The sequence below is a fragment of the Perca flavescens genome, chromosome 10, assembly GCF_004354835.1.
Source record: "Perca flavescens isolate YP-PL-M2 chromosome 10, PFLA_1.0, whole genome shotgun sequence".
NCBI lineage: Eukaryota > Metazoa > Chordata > Actinopteri > Perciformes > Percidae > Perca > Perca flavescens.
The window spans coordinates 24387530-24410900 of record NC_041340.1 but is presented as its reverse complement, the minus strand read 5'-3'; the positions used below and the strand labels follow the sequence as shown (position 1 = coordinate 24410900).

The 23371-nt window shown below is 39.8% G+C and overlaps 1 protein-coding gene across 1 annotated transcript; it reads left to right on the top strand.

Annotated features, from left to right (window-relative positions):
• The first annotated feature begins 2251 nt into the window (after positions 1 to 2251).
• Positions 2252 to 16605, top strand: cdhr2 (cadherin related family member 2). The gene is made up of 29 exons (XM_028588814.1): positions 2252 to 2306; positions 2393 to 2452; positions 2541 to 2680; positions 2936 to 3025; positions 3202 to 3291; positions 3385 to 3507; positions 5122 to 5271; positions 5610 to 5685; positions 5775 to 5884; positions 6854 to 7060; positions 7173 to 7322; positions 7462 to 7623; positions 7728 to 7789; positions 7877 to 8120; positions 9083 to 9322; positions 9429 to 9498; positions 9581 to 10165; positions 10309 to 10380; positions 10587 to 10636; positions 10743 to 10894; positions 11753 to 11849; positions 11953 to 12041; positions 12201 to 12272; positions 12612 to 12747; positions 13668 to 13789; positions 14291 to 14404; positions 14490 to 14573; positions 15602 to 15659; positions 15743 to 16605. The coding sequence occupies exons 1-29, from the start codon at positions 2252 to 2254 to the stop codon at positions 15896 to 15898; spliced, it is 3816 nt and encodes a 1271-aa protein (XP_028444615.1). The 3' UTR covers positions 15899 to 16605.
• The last annotated feature ends 6766 nt before the right edge of the window (positions 16606 to 23371 follow it).

Below are 23371 nucleotides of genomic sequence, written 5' to 3'. Positions count from 1 at the left end.
AGGCTTACACAGCCATAATATAGCCATGTGTGAGAGCAAGCAACAGGTGGATATTTATATTAATTTCTCTCCAGTGAAATGCTTTTGGGTGTCTGTTTTTTTTCTAACTAACACACACAGGGAGATTTAGTGCTGTGTTATTGGCTGTGCGTTTCTTTTTCATGTTAATCATTTATTTTTACAACTACAAGAAGATAATCACTAGGAGGAACCAGAGTCAAAGGTCTCATAGACATCATTAAAGGAGAAGCTCCTCTGCAAATGTCATCCGGTAAGTCGGACTGCGGCGTTTTACATTCAATTTACATTTTTAAAGTGTTAGTGCGATGTTTTTAGTTACCACATTGTTGGTTAATAGTGGTCAAATGTGTTCTGCTCATAATGAATAGATAAGTAAAGAGGAAATCTGGGCTGCTCTCTTTAATCTGACATAGTTAAATATCTTGAACTGTAACCGTAGGGTACATTTATAACCTATACTTGTCTTTTGATAGATACATATTCAAATTAAACAATTTTTAGAAGCATGGAGATATTAAAGTGATTCATTCTCCGAAGTCCCAGCATTAAAATCTGTTTATTCTCATTTTATTAAAGATTGATTGTTAATAACATCCAAAAATGCAGATTCAAATTCTTTTCTGTCTTTACACAAAGTAGAAACAGTGGCAAAACGCCATAGAGAGACTAATTAACATAAACTTGTTAAATCCTTAAAGTGGATTATTCCTTCATGAGGGTTAACAAATTTACAGCTATCATTAATGTAAAATCAGACTGAGGGACATACTGTAATATGTCCTTGTTGTAAATGTACTTGTTGGGTCTCTTGAAGATTATTTTCAAGATCATGATGACAAGTTCTGTTCCCTAATGTTGCTCATGTTTTATTAAAATGATTTATATTCTACTGTACAAGTTCTTGTTTGAATTGGAAAACATGATGTAACCAAAGTTTTGGGATTTAATATAATTTCACATGAAGCAGTTATTGTCTAATTACCTATAACTTTACAAATATTAAAGAGGAAATCACACAGGGCAGAAAGATGATGCTGCTCGGCTCTCTCTGTAATGAAACTTTCCTACATGTTACGACACTGCGCTTAGTGATGTCACGACAGGTGTTTTCACCATTACTAACTCAGGTGTGGCCATATGCAATATGCTATTACATTGTAAACCCATATAAATTAGGGCAAGAGCAGTTTTCTGCCCTTTTGAATATATCTGGTTACATCACATTAATTAAATTAAATGATGTTGGTCTTTTACCAAGAGGAAAATATGAATTAATATTAATAATAAATATCAATGGCTATATTGTTCTCCACTAAGTGTCTATATAAATGACACAGATGAATAAATGAAATGTCTTCATTTTGGGATTAGCACTCCACTGAGAATCCCATTGTTGAAGTGCAACCTTTTTCCCCAATATAATTCAATTTACATTGTTAAATCATTTAGAGAAAAGCAGCAAAGAAAAAAAAATACATTTGAAAAGTTGGAACCTGAGTTGACCATGATTTTTAGCCATGCTGGCAGCACGGCTCTATGGATCGATGTTGGTCTGTCGGTCAATAGGCTGGTCCACCACTTTGGGCCAAAACAAAATATATTTTGTCTCATATTATTCAACTATTGAATGGATTCATCAACATCAATAGTTGTTATATTAGCCTTAAAAATTTGCTTAGACAATAATAGTTTTCCAGAATAATACATACATTGGTAAACCCTTGACTTTTCCTCTATCGCCGACATGGAGTTAACATTTCTGGTTTTTAGTGAACTGTCTTGACAACCATTAAATGGATTGTTGCAAAATGTGGTACCAACAATCACAGATCCCTTTATCTTTCATTTAGTGCTTCAGGTCAAATTTCTAATTTGTTATGACCAAATACTTGTAAAACTAATGACATTCCCATCACCGTCAGCTGTACTTTGTGTTTAATGCTACTTAGCAAATGTCAACAGCCCTAACCATGCACACTAAACTAAGATGGTGAACAAGGTAAACATTATGCTGACCTTAGGATTTAGCTCAAAGCACCACTGTGCCAAAGTATAACTTTTACAAAACCACTAGCATAGCTGTAGACTCTTATTATCTTGTTGCTCTATAATTGACAATTAATCGTTTGTCCATAGTTGCCCACTTATTTTCTGTTGATTGTCTTATTAATTAATAGACTAATTGTACCAGCTCTACTTAATAGATTGCGCTTTCTTTTTATTTGCAGACATGGAGGGGATCACAGGAAGTATATTACTGTTGTGCCTTATTGGCTTCGCTAATGGTGAGTATTCACTTCATTATATTGTAATTTTGTCATTATGACTTTACCTCACTACCTAACATTCTACTCATACTGTGTTTCTACAGCAAATACCAGTCCTTCAATCAACACTCGTGTTGAGGAAGTGTGTGAAGACACCCCCATAGGTATATATGTGCACTTTTGTACTGTGACATTATAACTCAACAAATACTGCACACATTTATGTATGTTCCTCTGATGTTATTTTCATAGGGGCCTACGCCTTTACTATAGAAGCAACAGATGCAGAAAATGACCCATTGACTTATTCACTCCATGAGCCCAATGCCCAATACTTCACTGTTGAAAGAAGCACTGGGAGAGTATCAGTCAGTAGGAAACTAGATAGAGAGGTATGGTGTGGTGAAAGTAGAGACTCTTCAGTATTTAACAGTATCATTTTGATTCTGTATGTTATTTTTTTAATTGAATATTTTCTTTTTTAATGTTTTTATTCTAGGCTTGTGATGATTGTAATATATTGCCTCTTGGAGTTAGTGTCTCTGATGGTCCCAATTTTGTAAGTTACCTTTAAGTTAGTGTTAATCATCCATTTCATATCAGTTTGTTCATGATGTTCAAAACGTACACCATGCAATGTCTTACAGGTAGACAGCGAATTAACTATCATATTAAAAGATGCCAATGACAACCGACCCATATTCCAGCGTTCTTCATATGATATTGAGATCCCCGAAGTAAGTCAAACATATAATTATTTTTAACATTTTGTTCATCAGTTTCTCTACTCCAGCATACATTTTTGTAATCCATCATCATTATGTCCAAATTTACTTAAACAGTTGTTAACACTGAGAAACATTTTTGTGTTTAATTTTTCTGTCTTTGTTTTTATCCTCATCCAATTCATCAGAATACCATTGTAGGTACGTCTCTGTTTAGGGCGGTGGCCACTGATGCGGACACTTCAAATGCTGGTATTGTTCGATACAGCATTGATGAAGTAAGCTTCCTTTGTAAACCATGTCATTGATTAATATCATATTCTAATGTTCCATAAACCTCATTAAAGCATAATATGCACCGTGTTGTGTAGGTAACCCCAAATGATGGATTCAGTCTTTTTAGCATTGTGCCCACAACTGGTGAAGTCAGATTAAATGGACGTCTGAATTTTACTGGATTAAGCACTTTCTATCGGTTGAAGATCAACGCAACGGTAAGTATTATGCAATATATATATTACTACCCAGAAGTTATTGTAAACAGACATTGTGATTGGGTCTATAGTTTGACTTTTTTGGAGTCATAAAAGCTGTTTTAAGTCATAAAACCAGTCATAACCAGGAGGTTGCCAGGCAACCTCCAGATTCCAGGAAATCACTGCTTCTGTCCAAAAAATAATCCCGCACATAACATATCTGTTTTTTTAGATCTTGGATTTGCATGACGTAGACAAATTAGATATACTGTTTTAAGTTGTGAGCTTTAGAGGTTTCTGTTTGGCCGATTTTGTTAGCCTACCTTTAGACAGAGCCAGGCTAGCTGTTTCTCTCTGCTTTCAGTCTTTATGCTAAGCTAAGCTAACCGTCTCTTGGCTCCAGCTTCATACTAGACAAATATGAGAGTGGTGTCAATCTTCTCATTTATCTCTTTGCAAAATATGTAATTAGCATATTTCCCAAAATGTTTTAATTGTCCTTTATATGGGACAGTTCACTTAATAATGCATTCATGTATGCAATACCATTATCAATATTTTATTTGTGCATTATTTATTTTATGTGTATACTGTGAATACTACATATTCTGTTGTGGTTGTGGATATTTCTGTTGGGGTTGTTTATATTTCTGTTGCTCTTTCCTGTTTTGTTTTGAGGACCACAATGGAAATATTGAGGACCACTATGGAAATAAGTCCTGGACTTTATTGTGTTTTTATCCTCGATTGTATTTGATGTCTTTTGTTCATGTGTAAGGCATTTTTTGATACAATTAAATAAATCAAATCAAATCAAAAATGTATATTGATCGTTTATGGTTCTGTACTGTGATTTTTGTTACCAAAATATAACAGGAAACAGAAACCTACACAATGATCAAAGAAACATAGGCCTAAAAAAACCACAGTACAGAACCATAAATAATCAATATATACAAAAAAGGAAAGAGCAACAGAAATATACAAACAGGCAACAACAATCCCAACAGAAATATCCACAACCACAACATATTCAAACTTTTAGTCCGTTTACTTTTGCATCTGTTAACTGCTTCTTTTTTTGACTGTTTACTGTTTTTCTACTGCTTTTCTTTTTCCTGTTTACGAATTTGATATTATATCTTGCACATGCATTATTCACTGATGCCTGTTGTTTCTGCACTATCCCCTTTGCTTCTGTAACACTGCAAACGGCCCCATTGTGGGAGTAGTATCTTATTTTATCTTATCATAATAGATTGCAGACTGAGAAGCACTGTAACATTTACAGTTGGTTCTTGGTCTGTTAGGTATTAAATTCAGTTGTTTTTATGTTAACCATAACATAAAAAAAAATTAAGTGGCTTTAAAAAAGGGTTCCCTGACGTGATTAATTTGATTAATTATGCAATTGATACAGTAAAAAATATGGTATTTTAACAAGCCAAATATATTCATTTTGTGTCATAATCAGTGGTTATACCACTAAATGTTTAGATAGATTCCCCTGATGATTTTTAAATGTTATTTGATTTTCAAATAGCACTTTATTTATTATATAATTTTTATGTAAAAAAAAGACAAGAGACCTAACATTTTTGTATTTCATCATCCTTGTGTGTCCCGTGACAGGATGGCGGAGGCAAGTGCCATTTTACTGAAACCACCAACTACTTCTCGAGCGTTGTTTTTTCCTTCGTTACGGTTGTGGATGTCCCAGATCTCGACCCAATATTTATTGGTATTCCTTACGTAGGAAGAGTTGAAGAGAATTCTCCTAAGGTAAGTGCTGATGCATTTTATATGAGTGCCGCATCAAAACATTTGCTCAACGGAAGGTTTTGCGTTACGGAAAGTTTTACTGTCAAAATATCATTCAGTTTATTCCACCATTCAGTTATTACACACGTGTTGCACAGTTATGACATCTGCATTTAACTCTGATGTACACATGTCCTTGTGTGAGTCCAGGCTGTATATTTTAGGTCATTTTCCTGACAAAGCTGCTGAAAATCATGCTGTAAATGACACAAATCTACAGACAATGAGCGTGCTTTGAGTTGTGTGTATATGAGGAGACTTTCAACTACTTCTGTTTTTCTTTTTTTCTTTTTTGCCAGGGCACGTCTGTGTTCAAAGTGACCGCCATAGACCCGGACACAGGAATCAACGATGCTATGATCTATAGCATTGAAAGTGAGCCTAATCAACTAAATAACAGTTTGTAGTTTGCACTAAGTGAATAAGTAAGAAATTATTTTGTTTCTTTCCATATTGTTTGACAGATTCCACAGTGAATGGCCTGTTTGAAATCTCAACAAATGATGGCGTCATAACTGTATCGTCAAATATTGACAGAGAACTTATTGGTGACACAGTTAGCCTGACTGTAAAGGTACAGTTAGTACATCAATTTCATCCTCCAAGTATAATTTTACCCTGTCTTGTATGCATTTACTGTACACATACATTTCCATGGCGATTTTCGGTCCCTATAATTTTAGTTTTAACACATACAACCATGATTTAAAGGAATATTTTAACATTTTGCAGAGTGAGATAAGAAGATTGATACCACTCTAATGTGGGATTAGTTTAGCTCACATAAATACTTGGAGCATAGTATGGCTAGCCTGGGTCAGTTTCAAGGTTTAAAAAAAATCCACACATCTTCTCATCTAACTATATTATTATTATATTATATAATTATATTATGTATTTTCAAAAATTTTGATTTTGCCAATCCTCTCATTGTTCTTTGATTATCATTCACATCACAGAGAACAAAGCCCAAGCTAATACACCAACAGTTGTGTTTTGCATCAAAATTAGACTGCAAAGTAAAAGAGTCTTTTGGTCACCTCAAAGAACACGACATCATCGGTTGTCTTCTTCTCTAATGAAAAAAAGGGGTTGAGAACGAGGGGATGAGTGCAGGTTGAATGGAGGTGTCTTGGTGAGGAACCAAGGGTTTAGGCTCAGCGTGGCAGCAGTGTCTCAGTGAGACTTCATACTGTAGCTTCATCCTCCCTCCTGTGGGTAACGAGAGAGAAGCGGGCGAGGAAGTAGAAAAGGGTTTGTGAGGGTTGTGAGAACAGGGTTAGACACACCTGTAAAGGTACACAGGAAATTAAACTAGGCATTTATTCCTGAACATAATTTAGGCTATAATAACTTCCTTCACCTTAGAACCAGCCCTCTCCCAATCACAGCCCATGAGCACCAAACCAAAGAAAAATGCCTGCTGCAGTCTGTGAAATATAACAGAAATTCAATTGGTTGTGTCTTGAGAACCTTGTTTAATTGAGAACCTTTATTTTGGAAAATGTTGACAGTGAAATTATTATATTTGATTCTATTTTAGGCTACTGAGTCTAAACAAAACATCCACGGGGACTCTGCCAGCACCGAAGCAAATGTACAGATCAACATCATCGACATCAATGACATCAAACCGGAGTTTTACAAGTGTGGACTCTCCTGTGTGAAGGAGAGTCACTTCACAGGAGAAGTCGTGGAGCACTCACTCGGCTCTGTTTCCTTCAACATGACAGTCAGAGATCTGGATAAGGTGAGAAGAAATCCCCAAAGAAGAGAACATTCTTCAACTAAAATATACAGTTTTGCTGTATAGTAAGTGAACTAATGATCAAGCATGAATCATCTTTCTTGGCTTTTCACAGACTTCCAAAACTCAACTAACCCTGGAAGGAGAGGACAAGGATGTGTTTTCTGTGGAACCTCCATTTACCATTTCAGACAGCATCGTTCAGCTTCTGGTCAAGCAGCCCCAAAAACTGGATTTTGAAATAAAGCAGCAAATGATTCTACAAGTAAGAAAAATGAAAACCAGCCCATGAGTCTGTGATAATAAGTGTGTGTATCAGTGAAATCTTTCATCTTTTGGTCATCTGTGATTCTTAAAGCACTCTACCAGTCTGAGGTGTTTCCTGTGCTTGTGTTATGGTGCAGGTTATTGCCATAGATGATAAAAACCCCACATTCCACTCCACTGCTACAGTTACTATTAACATCAAGGACGCCAATGACAACAGCCCCAAGTTCCAACAGGACACGTATAAGTTAGAGGTGGCTGAGCACTCTCCAGTTGGAACAATATTGGCCAACATTACTGTAAGTCCTTTACTATCTTGATTGTTACTCAGACAGTTTGAGCTTGCATGTAAGAAACACTTGAATAGCACTGGCGGAGCACACATTGTTTTTTCTCCCCCCAGGCAGAGGATCCTGACACGATGGATCAAGGCAACATCACCTATAAGCTTCTTCCAGAAAGCATGTATGCCAAACCAACTATTCTGCTTATTTGAATGCAGCCACTGTGCAACTTTTTCTCTCATGCTAACAGCCTGTATCTGTGTTTCAGACTACTCTATTTTGACGTGGAGCCACAAACGGGCACAATTTACGTGAAAAACACAACTCTGTTGGATCGCGAGGTCAGGTCTCTGTATTCGGCTACGCTGCAGGCCAGAGACACAGACGACAAGCCAGGCACCACAGTACTGGAGATCACTGTGACTGACATCAACGACCGCGCCCCAGTCATCAACAGAGACTATTACCAGGAGTTTGTTAAAGAGGGTGGAGAGCTTGAACTTAAGATAGAGGTAACTGGGAGAACAATAAGAGAACAGTATATTTCCATCTTTGTAGGTGTTGCTGCTATTTTTAACAAGATTTCTGATTTCTTTAATTCTAGTATCAATAAGTTGTTATAAACCTAAGTCCACATATTTTGTTAATTGCAAATTTAAAAAAAAATACTCGGTTGTGTCTTTACTTTGGGAGGTAGAAATACTGAAAGTTGCAAAAAGCAATTTGAAAGCCAAAACTGTTGACTAATTTCCAAACTTTTACGGATGGAGGATGTGGAAACATTTTTGTTTTATTGAGACTTCAGATTTATTTCACAGTATTTTTAATTAAGAAACCTTTTAAAAAAGCACTTTACACTATAACATGGGGGACAGTTTACAGAAAATAAATCAAAAATCTCTTGCAGCAGAACCAGAGATATAGACTTTTTTAATTGCAAGCCTTCCTCCTTGTCAAAAGCTGGGGCCTACATTACCCAATATGCAACTTGACCGCCAGTAGTTTGGTCGAAGATTAGGTTGCTAGCCTTGAGCCTGTAGCCTCAAACAGAGATGAGGAGTGTGCTACAGAAGCTCGCTTATTTCCAACTCCACACTCCTAGTTTGGTGTGCAAGAACTTAACCGGCCTGCACAGAGTCTCAACCCTGTCTTACACCTTTAGGATAAACTAAACCAGCGAGCCAGCCCTTATCACCCCCCATCAGTGATTTACCTCTCTAATGCCCCTGTTGCTAATTGGGAGCAAATCCTTACCAGATTCCAAAATCTTCAAAAGCCTTTCCAGAAGTGAGGAAGCTGTTATAACAGCATAATAATGACCATAGTTTTGGACTGAGATATTAAACAATCACATATGGGTGTCAACATATCTTATTCGGGTGTTCACATATTTTTGGCAATGCAGTAAACTTGTAATATTAAGAAAGAAATGTAGTTTATTAACCATTTCTTCTAATGATTCTTATTTGGACAGGCAACTGATGCAGATGACTCTGATACGGAAAACAGTAAAATAGTGTTTGGAATTGAACCGAGCACGTACAGTGATAACTTCACCATCGACCCTAACACTGGTGTGTTAAGAAACAAGGGTGAGCTTGATCGTGAGGCCCTGGACCCGAAGCTGAAAGGGAGGATCGAGCTCAATGTAACAGCTACTGACAAGGGTTCTCCCCCGTTGTCCACAATGGTTACAGTTATCATCATTGTAGAGGTAAGTCTTCAGCAGTTTGTAGCCAAGTATCGTAGCTGTATTGCGACAGAAGCTGCCACTCCTGTGAGGATGATAACGGTCAACGTTTTCTTTTGATGCATCCCAGGATATCAATGACAACACACCACAGTTCAAAGCCCCCGAATACAAATTCTCTGTCAAAGAAGGGGAATTAGGTCAGTATTTAACTTGTCAAAGCACTTTCAAGTGTTCATACCTATGTGGATGAAGTTTAATCATATCATTCAATCCATTCAGGTGCCTTTGTGGGTTTTGTTCAGGCTGAGGATTTGGACCAAACGGCAGAATTTAACCGCATTTCTTTCAGAATCATTGACGGAAGCTTTGGCAGCTTCATCATTCGCACCTTTGCAGAGGAGCCAGGTTACAGGGGGAACATCACCGTGGACCCCGACATTGAGCTGGACTACGAGAGCGCTCGCAATAAGTTCCACCTGCAGGTAGAGGCAACAGATCTGGAGCAGAAGATGGCTGTAGTGTGGGTGGACGTGGACGTGTTGGACGTGAATGATGAGAGGCCCGAGTTCAAGCCAACAGCGCCTGTGACAGTAAAGGAGAACACCACCATCAGCGAGGCTGTTGGGCACTTTACAGCACAGGACAAAGATGGAAACCACTCACTAGTATACGAGCTGGAGTCCATCAAATGCAGATGCAATGGCTCTCTGACACCCTGCAGCTGGTTCATCCTGGATCCAACGGGGGACGTCAGAGTCAACCCGGAGCAAACAATAGACTACGAACAATGTGACCAGGTGCTGATAGAAGCTCAGGTGGTGGACGAGTACACAGAGAAAGGAGAGAACAACAGTGTCACAACAGGTCAGCACTGGTGTGTTGTAAAGATAGCAAAAGCATCAAAGCATCAAGTAAAAGCAGTAAATGCATGAAGACATAGGTCAAATACAGACTTACAAACCCAGATATCACGTCACTTTACTTAATTTGTCTATTAATTATTTCAGGACAAATGGTGATCAACATTGCAGACATCAACGACAACGCTCCCGAATTCATTTTCTCAGATTCTGTATTCGGTGAGTGTGGAAGCAAATTTGATCTAAATCTGTGTTGTTGTTTTTTTGCCATGTGACCCCTTAAACTAAATTCCATGCTGTCATACTCAACTAAAAACACAAGTCATTTAAATTAAATTTTTTTTACTTTTGAGCAATTTGTTAAATCATTTTTGTCTGGTTGTCAACATTATGAAGTTTAAAATGGTTTCCTTTTTTGGATTTAGTTGTGGTGTCAGAAAGTGCAAGTAAGGGAACATCGGTAGCAGCAGTCACTGTGAGTATGAATGAAAAGCAAATAACTGACATGATTTCATCTTGGAAATAAGATATGTGACATGATGTCGAGACATTCTTGCTTGTGTCTCTCTCGCTGCTCTCAGGCCACAGACCGTGACTCTGGACTAAATAGGCAGATTGATTTTAAAGTAACAGCAGTCCAATTTAAAGACACCAACAATCAAATAACTGACATGAAGATGCTGTTTGATGCCGTCACCACACAGCAAAAGGACATTTATGTTGGAATTATTCAGTGAGTACAAAATCATTCTTCAGCATCATACTGCCATAGCTCATTCTGCTCTACATATGTGTTGGGGTTTTCTCACAAGCTTTGGTTTTTTTACTGCTGAACTCATTTTTGATTTTTGAACAGAACCTGGACCAGAGCCTTTCTTTAAATATTTCTTGTTGGAAAGTAAATTTAAACAGCTCAGAAATAACTACAAAGAGATGCAAAATGACTAGAAAGAGACACAAAACAACCGCAAACAGACTTAAAACGGCTAGAAAGAGACTTAAAACAACGACAAAGAAACTCAAAACGGCTACAAAGAGAGGCAGAATGACTACAAAGTCACTCAAAACAACTGCAAAGAGGTTCAAAATAACTGCAGACTTAAAACAGCTACAAAGAGATGCAAAATGACTATAAAGACACTCAAAACAAATACAAAGAGACTTAAAACAACTACAAAGAGACGCAAAATGACCACAAACAGAAACAAAAAAAATATACAAGGACTCATACAATGACCACAAAGAGACACAAAACAACTACAAAGACATGCAAATTGAACAAAAAGAGACACAAAATGACAACAGAGAACCAAAACAACCAAAAAGAGACATATATACACGTTTACACAGACGCAAAAAACGACTACAAAAAGACACAACATTGCCACAAAGACACACACAAGCCAACCACAGATGAAAAATACAAAGAAACACAAAATGACTAGAAAGACGACTACAAAGAGATGGAAAAAATGACAAAAAAAAGAGGCAAAATGACCACAACAGCAGCACAATATGTCTGTGCCAAGGGGCCTGTTGTCTCATAATCTGTCCACGGCTGCACATTAATGACTTCCCAAACTTTCCACAGAACTTCGGAGACGCTTGATACATCACTGAAAGGGAAGTATCTGGTGACAGTAACCGCAAAGGACACCGGCGACATCTCCACCAGCACCGTGCTGGAGGTGGGCGACTCAAATCTTCCAACTGGATTTTCATTCATGAAAACACCAGGCAGAGAGTAAGACGGCAGCCAGTGTTAACGCTTCTCTTCTTTTAATTTGGCAGATTTTCGCAGTTGATGACTCATATAAAGTGGAACTTGAATTTACAAGATCCCAAGCCTTCGTTGAAGAAAACCTCAATGACATCATCAGGTACATTTCTCCATGCTATACTGTGTTTTATTAAACAATTTATATATATTTGAATCTGATCAGTTGATCGAAGACTTCTTAACGTTTTATTTAGTTAATGCTTATATCTATCATGTTTCTTGTCGGACTTGTTATTTTCTCTGATCCCTACATATCCAGGGCACTAATGACTGCCACCAAGGCTGCTGTTGAAATTGCTGCAATCAGGTCTGACACTCCTGAAGCATCCAGGCAAGTTCCCTTTTCTCATCACCTCTAAATTTGAATCTCCATACATGAAAAAATAAATGACGCGTTGTGTGAATACAGATACACATCATAAATCATTGCCTGGTGTCGACAGGAACTCCGAAATATGTTTACATACTTGCGTACACATAATGTTGTCCACTAGGTGGTGCCAGTGTTTCTGTAAACAACCATATTGATGAGGAGAGAGTGTTTTGCTGATAATTGTAGATGATAATTGCAGCGACAAAAAAGTGATTGATTTTAAATGTAAAACAGCTGAAATCATTAATTTAGGTTCATTATTTTAGGTCTGTAAGTTAAGTTGTATTCTTTTTTCAGGGCTTCGGGAAAAACGATCATAGTAGCATATTTTGTCTACTCCAACGGGACAGCTCTTACCTCTAATGAAGTGGAAAGGATGATTTCTGACCCTCAACACTCTCTTGTACTTATAGAGCTCGGCCTTGCGGATATTGTGAGTATGAGCAGTTTTAGAGTTTATTTTCTGAAAGAGTCTCTTTTCTGTCATGTTATACTTTCTTTAACAAAAGCAGCATTACATGACCCTTGTACGTTTTTGGCGTAAGTTTCCATTTTTTTTTTCTTCCACTGCTGTTGATGCATCACTTTACACTGTTCTGGGAGATACTTTCTTTTATATGGGACATTGAGTGAGTCCCTGAAAAAGAAATCATAGCAAGAAACACATCAGCACTACTGTCTGTGTTCTGTTTGGCTGCCTCGCCTCTGATTTACAACACAGAGAAGACAAAAATTCCAAATGTCAAAATCCCTGATCCAGATGAAATAGAGAAAGATTTTCCTATTAGAAAAATTTGCTGCAGGACACTAATGAGGAAATTGTTTTTTTGTTGTTGTTGCAAATATGTAAAATACAGTATTAAGCTAAACTAAAAAATATTGAGCCTCATTGGAAGCGTAGGTTAATAACAATTTCTTAAAACGTATTGCTGTGTAGTTATGCATTAATTGTATCTGAGAAGAACACTAAAATAAAGATTAGTTTTATTATGACAGTACAGTATACTGTAATCATTGTATTTTGCGTCTGATATTTATTACTGAACCGACTGTTAATCTGGAACATAAGTGCAGCCGGGTTAACGGGTTTCAGGTTGGAACCCCAAAATAATTATTACAATTGTATGAATCATTACTATAATTGACTTTATTTTCAGAATTTAATGACAGAAGAGTGTAGTGCAGAATAGCAAGATGTCGCTGAACTGTCAGTTTGTTTCATTATAGTGTTTTTAATTTGACTTACAATTTAATGTAATTTATAATGGATTGTGTCCGACAATTCATGTGTAAATGGAACCTCATACGTCCACAGACACAATAATATACTGATATATCTTACTTGTGTTTCAGGGGAAAGCTCCTGTGATCGAACCTGAAACTGACCCATTGAGGTACATCCTGCTGGGGATGGTGGCAGGCCTCGTCGTCGTGCTGGCTATCCTCACCACTTCACTGATGTGCACTCGCAGAAAGTAAGAAAAGAGGATTTTGGAATAAAGTTAGGGACATGATAAGACCGGACAATTAACTATACACCACCGTTCTGTTTGTCCCAGAAAAGGTTTCTTAAAGGGATACACCACCGCTTGTTGAAATAGGGCTTATCACGGTCTCCCCTACCTGTAGATAGGTGGGCTAACGCATTTTTTGTGCACGCATTGTTTTAGTCTGGTGCAACACCGGCAGCGCCACCGCTAGTTAGCTTAGCATAGTGAATGGAATCCTATGTTGCCGGTTAGCATGTTGTGAGTAAAAGTGACCCAACAAAAGACAAGAAAAAAACAACCTAATTACTTGCACTGAGACAAAAAAATGCGTTGGCCCACCTATCTACAGCTAGGGGAGACCGTGATAAGCCCTATTTCAACAAACGGTGGCGTATTCCTTTAAGTAGCCTACCATTGATCTAAAAACATCCATGCAAGGTAGGCTACTGTGTCTGTTTGTGCTAATCAACTCACTTCACACTACAGCTACAGGAGGAAGCTGAAGGCAGCTAAAGCCATGAACTCTGCATCCATGGTGACGTCCGACAACCAGAAAAGTGGCCCTGTGGTGCCTGGAACCAACAAGTACACCATGGAGGGGTGAGGAAACAAGCATTAACAAGATAAATTGCATGAAAATAACACACGTGTTTGTCATCCTATGTATGTCATTATTCTCTAACAGGGCTAATCCTGTTCTCAACCTCAACATCGACACAACCATGGTGCTGGACATGGACGAGGAGAGCTCAGATGTGGACAAAGTCAGGTAAAGAAAGCCTCTCCGTGACTATCTCCACCATCGTAGGTAGCAGCGATTTGCTCGGGCCACAAGGTGGGGGCTCACAGTGACGCATGACCTCGCTCTCCACTCTGCAGCAGTGCTGGTTGATAAACTGGGAATGTTTCCAGGTGGACATTTTGTCACAGTGGGCTCTCGAGCGCACGTTGTGATGGAGAGCTGGCTTCCTTCTTTCCAACGTTGGCATGTGACCTTTATTTAAATCAAAAACCTGAACAGTGATTTAAGAAAAAAGAAAGCCATATTTCTGAAATGATTAAGGGGAGACTCTACAGATGAATAGGGAAACTATTTTAACTAATAGTTAATTTCACCACGAAACTTCCCCAGTTGATTACTTACATTAAGACAATAAATTTTTCTTGTTACAAGTTTTTGGAAATTGTATGTTTAAATATGCAAATATGAGGCATCATTTTGCCATGTTTTTAGATAGAAAATGTTACATAAATCAGGCTATAAATGATATGTAAACAAGCCCCCTGTTAACACCTACAAAATATACAGTAGATAGGAATGAAACTGCAAAGTTTGAAAAGTGCTACTGAAGTGGAGATTTCTGGCTTAGAGTATGGGAAAAAAACATTTTGAGATAACGGCCTTTAAAGATACATACACTATGCAAGAAACTACAGGTGTATGGGGCAAAACATTTTAAATAAAATGAAAAAACTTAGATTTCACAATGAACATTATCCAGTTGATTACTTACATTAAGACAATTCTTTTTTGTATTAGACATTTTCTGAAAAGTTGTATGTTTAAATATTCAAATGAGGCATTATCGAAACTTTTGGTGAATTTAGGGAAATCTACAGGCACATTAGGTATTTTGGATGTGTTTTTTTTCCCACTAGTCTGAAAGAAGACATGTTAAAATGAATAAATTAATAGCCCAAAACCTCAAAATTTAAAATAATGTTTTGCCTGTAGTCTCTCTTATTTGTGCATACGGAGATTGCTTTGATCACTCTGTTTTTCTTTCATCACAACAGCCTTGACTCGTTGGACGACAGTCAATACATGACCATGCCTGAAAATGATAGATCAATGGTGAGTATACAATGTAAAGTCCATCTTCTTGTGTACTTATATAGAATACTGTCTAATTTCAAAACGTGTCTGCTCCCCCTTAGCAGATGATCCAGGAGGAGGACGAGGAGTATGACAACCGGCTACCGGCGTACATTGAGCCTTTGGGTGCAGCACTGGCCCAGCGAGGACAGAAGAAAGGCTCTGACAATGCTCCCATGGGTTTTAATAACCCTGCGTTCAACACTACAGACCTGTGATGGAAATAATGAAGGGAGAGACACTTACCAGAGGTCTCAGATGGAAGTTATGTCGCTTCTCTCTAATCAGGCTGACCAAAATTTCCAGTCAAACACATTGATGGTGTTGGATGTAGTCCTTGTGTCTTCAAGTAGCCTTCTGTTCTGATCAATAATAATGTATTATGCCTTATGCACAAGATCCATGGCATCTAAAGGGATGACTTTTCTTTGTCTAAACATTCAATTCAAAACCCAAATGGCAAACATTAACAATATGGTGATACCACATAGTGTCTTGATCTTGTAAAATTGGTTATTGAATCAACTGTTTTGTTTTTCCAACAGTTATAGGAATAGTTTGACATTTTGGGAAATATGCTTATTTTGCTCTCTTGCAGAGATTCAGATGAGAAGATTACTGTCATATAAAGCTGCAGCCAGGAGACGGTTACCTTAGCTTAGCATTAAGATAGGAAACGGGTTGAACAGCTTTGCTCTGTTCAAAGTTTAAAAGCACCCCGAAAGCTCAGCGAGCTGTTTCCAGTCTTTATATGCTGAGGCTAATTGCCTGCTGGCTGTGGATTCACATTTAGTGCAAAGACATGAGAGTGCTATAAATAAATAAATAAATCTCTCGCAAATAAGTGGATTTCCCCAAATGACCTCTTCCTTTTAAAGGTCCCATGACATGAAAATTTCACTTTATGAGGTTTTCTTTTGCCATTAATATGAGTTCCCCCAGCCTGCCTATGGTCCCCCAGTGGCTAGAAATGGCGATAGGTGTAAACCGAGCCCTGGGTATCCTGCTCTGCCTTTGAGAAAATGAAAGCTCAGATGGGCCGATCTGGAATCTCCTCCTTATGAGGAGCAAGGTTACCTCCCCTTTCTCTGCTTTGCCCACCCAGAGAATTTGGCCCACCCATGAGAATGGAAGAGACATCATGGCTTGCAAACAAGCGAAGCATGGCAGTTGGTCAAAGCCACACCCCCACCTCCACCTTTTCCCCCCTCTCTCCTCCTCAATAGCATTTAAAGCTACAGACACAGAAATGGCACATCCTAAGGAAAGCTCATTGTGGGACTGGCTCTAGTGGCTGTAGTTCTGCACCAAGGCTGAATTTCGGGAAAAAGACTTCAGATAATGTATTAGGGGACCACTAAGGTCTATATAAAAGCATCCAAAAAGCAGCATGTCATGGGACCTTTAAAATTGTCTTCACATTAACCTTATCTAGACAAAGGGAAATTGGACAGAAGCACAGGAAAAACAAGTGTTTGTTGCACATGTTGATCACTTTATTTTTGTTAATACTGTATATTAAGCGGCGGTTTAAAAACTGTTGCTTTGAAACAAACTGTATTATACATTATGTCAACATACAATGTTAATTTTGTTGCTGTTGATGCTATTAGAAATAACAAATTCAAAAAGAAGAAAATATTGCATAATATCAAAGTATGAATGAATTACTTATTTATGAACGCATGTCAGCCAAAAGGGTTAACCTTTTGCTTGTTTAATTTGTCATTGATTGCTTTGAGTTTGAGATACTTATTTAAAAAAAAAACTCATGCAGTGTGACTTCCTACAAGCAGCGGATTAAAAATTGTATTTCACTGTTTACTGACATATAAATTAATGTATCACAAGTGCAACGTGAATAAAAATCAATTTCTCCAAATGTGGATTTAAACCCGCTTTTATGTACTCAATGTATGAACACCAACACCACTGGCACTTTAACAACCTTTGAATTAAAACACAGTTAAAATAGGTTTCATCACATCTTTTACAACGGAATCACTAATCAAGGCATTAAAACACATTAAGTAGTAATGACTAAAAATATCCTCCTCATATCAGGTGTTGATTGTGCTCGCCATTTGTACATTTTTTTATACTTTCACAATACAAACAAGTCAAAGCATTGTGCCAAATCTAAAAGCAGAATACAATACAAAAGCCTGCACTAATGGTAGGGAGACACACACACACACGCAAGCACACGCACACACACACACACACACACACACACACACACACACACACACACACACACACACGCAAGCACACGCAGACACACACGCACGCACACACACGCCAATTTTAACTTAATATACATTTGAAACAAAATCACATTATAAATCACAATCAAAAGCTGTCACTGTCACTCCTCTCCCACAGTTAAAGCTGTGTTAAGCTTGTAAGCATCCAGGAGAAGGATTGCCATGGCTTCATATTGTCTGAGGTGCCTTAAAAAAAAAAAAACATCAACAGCTAAAAATGACTCAGTGGACAATTGAATGGTCTTGGTGAAAAATATTAAAGGAGAAGAGCTAACGATGGCACTGATCGTTTTTCTGAACATGGAACTCCAAGAAAAAGAGAAAAAACGATACCCCATCTTCTATGAGCTGGTTGATTCTTAATGCTCCGTGATAAAAGTTGGACATTAAATACTTTTGTGCTTTTTTTTTTGTCTGTCTTGTGTGAGGTGATTTGCTTCTCACAATTTTTGAAGTCTCGTTGAAGTAAATCACTCTATCATGTGATCAGGTGTTCCTCCAACCAGCTGTAGTTTCCTTGACGGGATTCTCGTGTCACTCGGCGGTGTGAGCTCTGGAGCAGCAGTGAGGCTGCTGCATGTTCTCCATCAGCTGACGGAAGGGGTTTCTTCTGCGTCGGCTCACCTCCCCGTCCCGCCCTCCCTTTTCCCCCGCCCGGCCCTTACCCGAACCAAAACCAGAACCCCGGCCCTGGATGCACTCGGGAGTGAGGGGCATGGCGGAGGGGTTGAGCGGAGGAGGGGGAGGCATGGAGGGCTTCTGCTTCTTCACCTGTTTCTCCAGGTGTTTCTGGATGGCCGAGCCCAACACTGCCACTTCCACCACCGCCCCGTACACCTCCCACGTCATCCCCTTTTCATCCCAGCTCACTTCCTGCACCGGCTCCTCGCAATCCGGTGCCTCCTTTGTGTCTTCTTCTTTTTTCTCTCCGGTTACTTTCTCCTCCTCTTTGTCCTCGGCCACCTGCGCATGTGTGTCCTCCTCTTCTTCCTCCTCCACTATCTTCTCCTCTATGCTTGCGTCCTTCCTGATCTCAGGAAAAGCCGTGACGGTGGGCGTCCTCGGGGTCATGGGCGCTGTTGCGACAGAGCGAAACTCCACCTGCTGACCCACCTGCAGCTCGGCGTCTTTGGTCTCCGTGCCGACCCCTCCACCTCCACCTCCACCCATCCCCAAAGAGCTGGGGAAGTAGAAGGCTTGGTCGCCCTCGGGAGGGGTCATAGGGCTGGTGGCCGCAGACTGACACTGCACCACCTCCAGGCTCACCTGAGTGCGGATGTTGTGGCAGCCGAAGGGGGCTGGAGATTCAGGGACGGGAGGCTTTGTCGCGTCTCTCAACTCTCCACACGCACCTTTGGTTTCTTCCGCCTCTGGACTTTCAGCGTTCACGTTTGTCTTTGGTTTGTCCCAAGCGTACACAGAGGATTCTTCAGAGTTGGAGTTTGAGGCGTCCTGTTCATCAGAGGCAACCGTTCCTGCGGAGATCATTCCCATCCCGTCCTCCCTCTTTACATCACCGCTGTTCTCTCTCAGTTCCTCATATTCGTCTATTTTGACCATCTCTGGCTCAATGGTGAAACAAGATGATTCCGACTTCTCTCCCTCTTCCTCCTCATTGTTGCCATAGTGGGTCACCAGAATTGTGATGTCTTGGTCCATACTCCCCATCCTCTGCTGTTTACACGGCTGACTGCCATCCCGCGGGGTTACAGGTGAAACTACCAACCCGGCAGCAGCGCAGCTGGCGGAGCTCTCTGGAGATGCATCTGAGCTGAAGCCCTCACTCGGCTCCTTTGACGTGATACTTTCCAAGGCTCCAGTTATCTCCGGCTCGGCCTCTTTTAGACTTTTTGTCACGGGAAAACTCTGCGCGTCACCCTTTTTCACATTCTTCTGCTTCTGTGCCGCCTCTCTGTCGCTGAGCTCTGGGAAAGCTGTGGTCGAGGGCGTCTTTGGGGTCATGGGGGACGTGGCCACGGAGCAGAACTCCACCTGGTGACCCACCTGCAGCTCAGCGTCTTTAGTGACGGCACCCACGGCTCCGGACTTCCCAAAAGAGCTCGGGAAGAAGAAGGAGTGGCCGCCCTCGGGAGGCGTCATGGGGCTGGTGGCCGCAGAGCGACACTGGACCACCTCCAGGCTGACCTGTGTGGGCATGTGGCGCTGGCCACAAGGAGCTGGGGATCGTGGGTCTGAGGGGCCTGGACTTGCTGGCACAGGCACCAATATATTTTCAATGGCTGTCTTTTTTTCTATTTCATGAGCCACGTGTTTATCCCTAGACGTCTCCCCCTGAATTTCACCAACTCCAACTCCGTCACCCGGGAACTTATTAGAGACCGCCGTATCGTTATGTGTAGCTGTGGTTGTTGTTGTTTCATCATCTTCAGTGGGTTGTGTAAGAGGGACGGTGTCAGTCTGCGTAGACTCTTTAACGCAACCCTCTCCTGAAAGCTCTCGATCTTTGGATTTTTCACTCCTGTCTCTCTCTTCAACGTAGCCGGCGTTCATGTGAAGTTGTGGCCGACGAGTTGTTGACTCTTGACTCGTGTTTGTCTGAGGTCCCTCAGGCGCAGCGCTGCGGTCGGAGCCGCCCGGACGCTCTCCATCGTCTGTCTTCTCACAGGACTTGCGGTCCTCTCTGAGACCTCTCATCTTGTCCTTCAGACTTCCCATTTTGTCTCTGCATTTAAAGTGGTGGAATCAACTGCAGGGCACAAACACAGCGCTGACTGCTTAGTGCAAATTGTACGAACGTAATCAGTAACTATAACAACAAGCCCCAGCAAGAGGATAAAATGAAGTCTTCGTCTTTTGTTGATAAAAAAAAAAAGACTGTCATGCGATATCGATATCAAGTATGCAAACACAGGCATGAAACCAAGTTACATCATTTCTACTATTTGATAGAAACTATCAACATGCCGATTTTGTCTCATGGGACACTGAAATCAGGGATATTTAATATTATCAAACAAATGATTACATTGCATGTCAAATGTTGGATTTTTTTGAACATTTGACTGTTTGTATTGATTATATATAAAATTCCACCTTTCGACCCTAAAAATGTATCCCCGTAGTTCATATTCAAATTCTGTTTTAATCCATAATCACATAGGAAACAGTCACGCACGACCCAGAGCACTTCAAATTTAAACTATTGTATGAAAACAGACAGGATAAAACACATCGCAGGGAATCACGAGTAACGTACATACCTCAGCAGTCCAAGTCAGACTGAAGTCACTTCACAACTCTCTCTCTCACATATGGGACAAACATCGCAAAATCTCACTGTTGACAGAGACCCACATCTGTCCGTACAGCCCCACTGTTGATTGATAGGGATTGCACTGGCTGCAGGTTTGTCCCTAGAAGAATCTGTGTTAGGCAATCCTCGCTTTCTTAGCTGTGGCTGTGTCTATAGAAAAGCTTCACAATTTCCAGTTTCCCTGGAAACCACGGTCGGGTTCTGGCAGTGAGTGGTAATTTAATGGCAAAATCTCTGTTCAGCTCTCCAATCATCAGTAAATCACAGTAATTAACTCCAGCTTCTCATAGCAACAACAATGCCAAACTGTGTGCAGACAAATACACCTTTAAATTAGTGACCTGGCTTGGGTGGAATTTTTTTTTTCTTCTTTTTTTTTTTTAAGAGGCAAGATTTGGAGATAAAAGCTTTCATGTTACTACAGATGATCAATGTGAGGGCTTCTGGAGGGAGGGTGAAGTCTGCAGAAGAGGGATTTCTCTTTATAATGGATCGCTACTTTTAGGCAAGACGAAAAAGATCAAAAAGGCACTTCCACTTAACCAAATTGTGTTTTGTCAAGGCAGATCATCGCATGCTTATGATTGGACCAGAAAGGCAATTCAAACTCAGGTGTTATATGCAGAAGATTTGTGAAATATAAGTAGATGTGAGCGTTCTGCTGCAACAGTGAAAGCGCTTGAAAGACAGCGGGGGATATCAGCTTAAGGAGCCTGGAGGAAGAAGAGCTGCGCCTCCCACACAAGCACACACTTGTAAAACCCCCACATCTTTCATTCCCGTTCCTCCCTCCAAATCTCTCCAGTTTGCAACATATATTTCTCCGGAGCCTCGGTGTGGGACCGAGGATGTTTAAATTTCTCTCATTTTTAAGAATCTTCCCTTTCTTGAGTTCTGCTGTAACGGTGTGTTGCAGCTTAGCCAGGACAATATGTACTGACAGTAGTAGTCTCACCATTAATTCAAAGGCCTCCACCAATCCCCGGCCGCCACAGAGTGCTGTTGCCTAGCAACCACTTAGTGTGAAGCAGGGAGGTATGCTGCTGAGGGCCAAGGTAGACAGCCTTGATCGTATTCTCATCAGGACCCATCAGCTTGCCAAATGCCATCTTCTCAGCAATGTGTTGGCTAATAATGACCGTGATGATTCGTTAGTGAGCACCAACAGGATGCAGCACACACAGCTACTGACAGTGTTATCTCTAGCAGGATATCAAATGATTTAAAAACCTGACAAACAAGTTGGTATCAATTTTTATTTCCCAAAATAGTCACATATAATGAAATCTATATTAAAGCAAGAAACACAAATGGAAAAAGGTGAGAGGAGAATAAGAAATAAAAAGACAATTTATAAAGACTTCCTTTGGAATGTTAGCTGTGTGTGTATATATATATATATATATATATATATATATATATATATATATATATATATATATATATATATATAGGCTATATTTTTTTTTAGGTTTTCTGATGCCACCATACTTTCATCCCAACATTATTACTTGTCTAATATGGATGAGACAAGTTGGCTCCAGTGCTTTAGCTAGAATTGTTCATTTTTTAGGGATCATTTGGTCTCCAATTTCTGTCCAAACTCCTTGATGGTGTCCGTGGCCTTGTCCGCAGCTTTCCCTATGGCTGCCTGAGTCTGTCTGCCAGCTTCTTGAGCAGCTTCAGAGTCAGAGTGAAGCAGAGGAGAAATATTTAGGATGTCATCTTAACTATCAAACTGAAGAAAGCTGTGCAGGGTTAAACTTTTGTTATCATGTTATATGTAATTTATTGTAACAATTTGAGGATTCAGCATATGAAACCAAACTCAACCATGCTAAGGTGGTGAGTGAATTTGTAGTCACTGTCTTAACACACAGTGTTACGTTAAGTGAAATATGAGGTCATTGTAGGAGCTTATCTTACATCGATTAATGAACATTTCATTTGGGAGCAAAGTTTTTTCATTCCCTGCCCACTTGTTTGCTCAGAGTAATATATCTGTATGATTATAATGCTCCAAAGACAGAGGAGTGTGCACTGTACCTGTGTTGGCTGTTTCTTTGGAGGAGTCTGCCACCTGCTGCACAGCTTCCTGAGCTGCCTGCACTGGAAAACACACAGACAGGGACTTACAGTGACTGACCTCA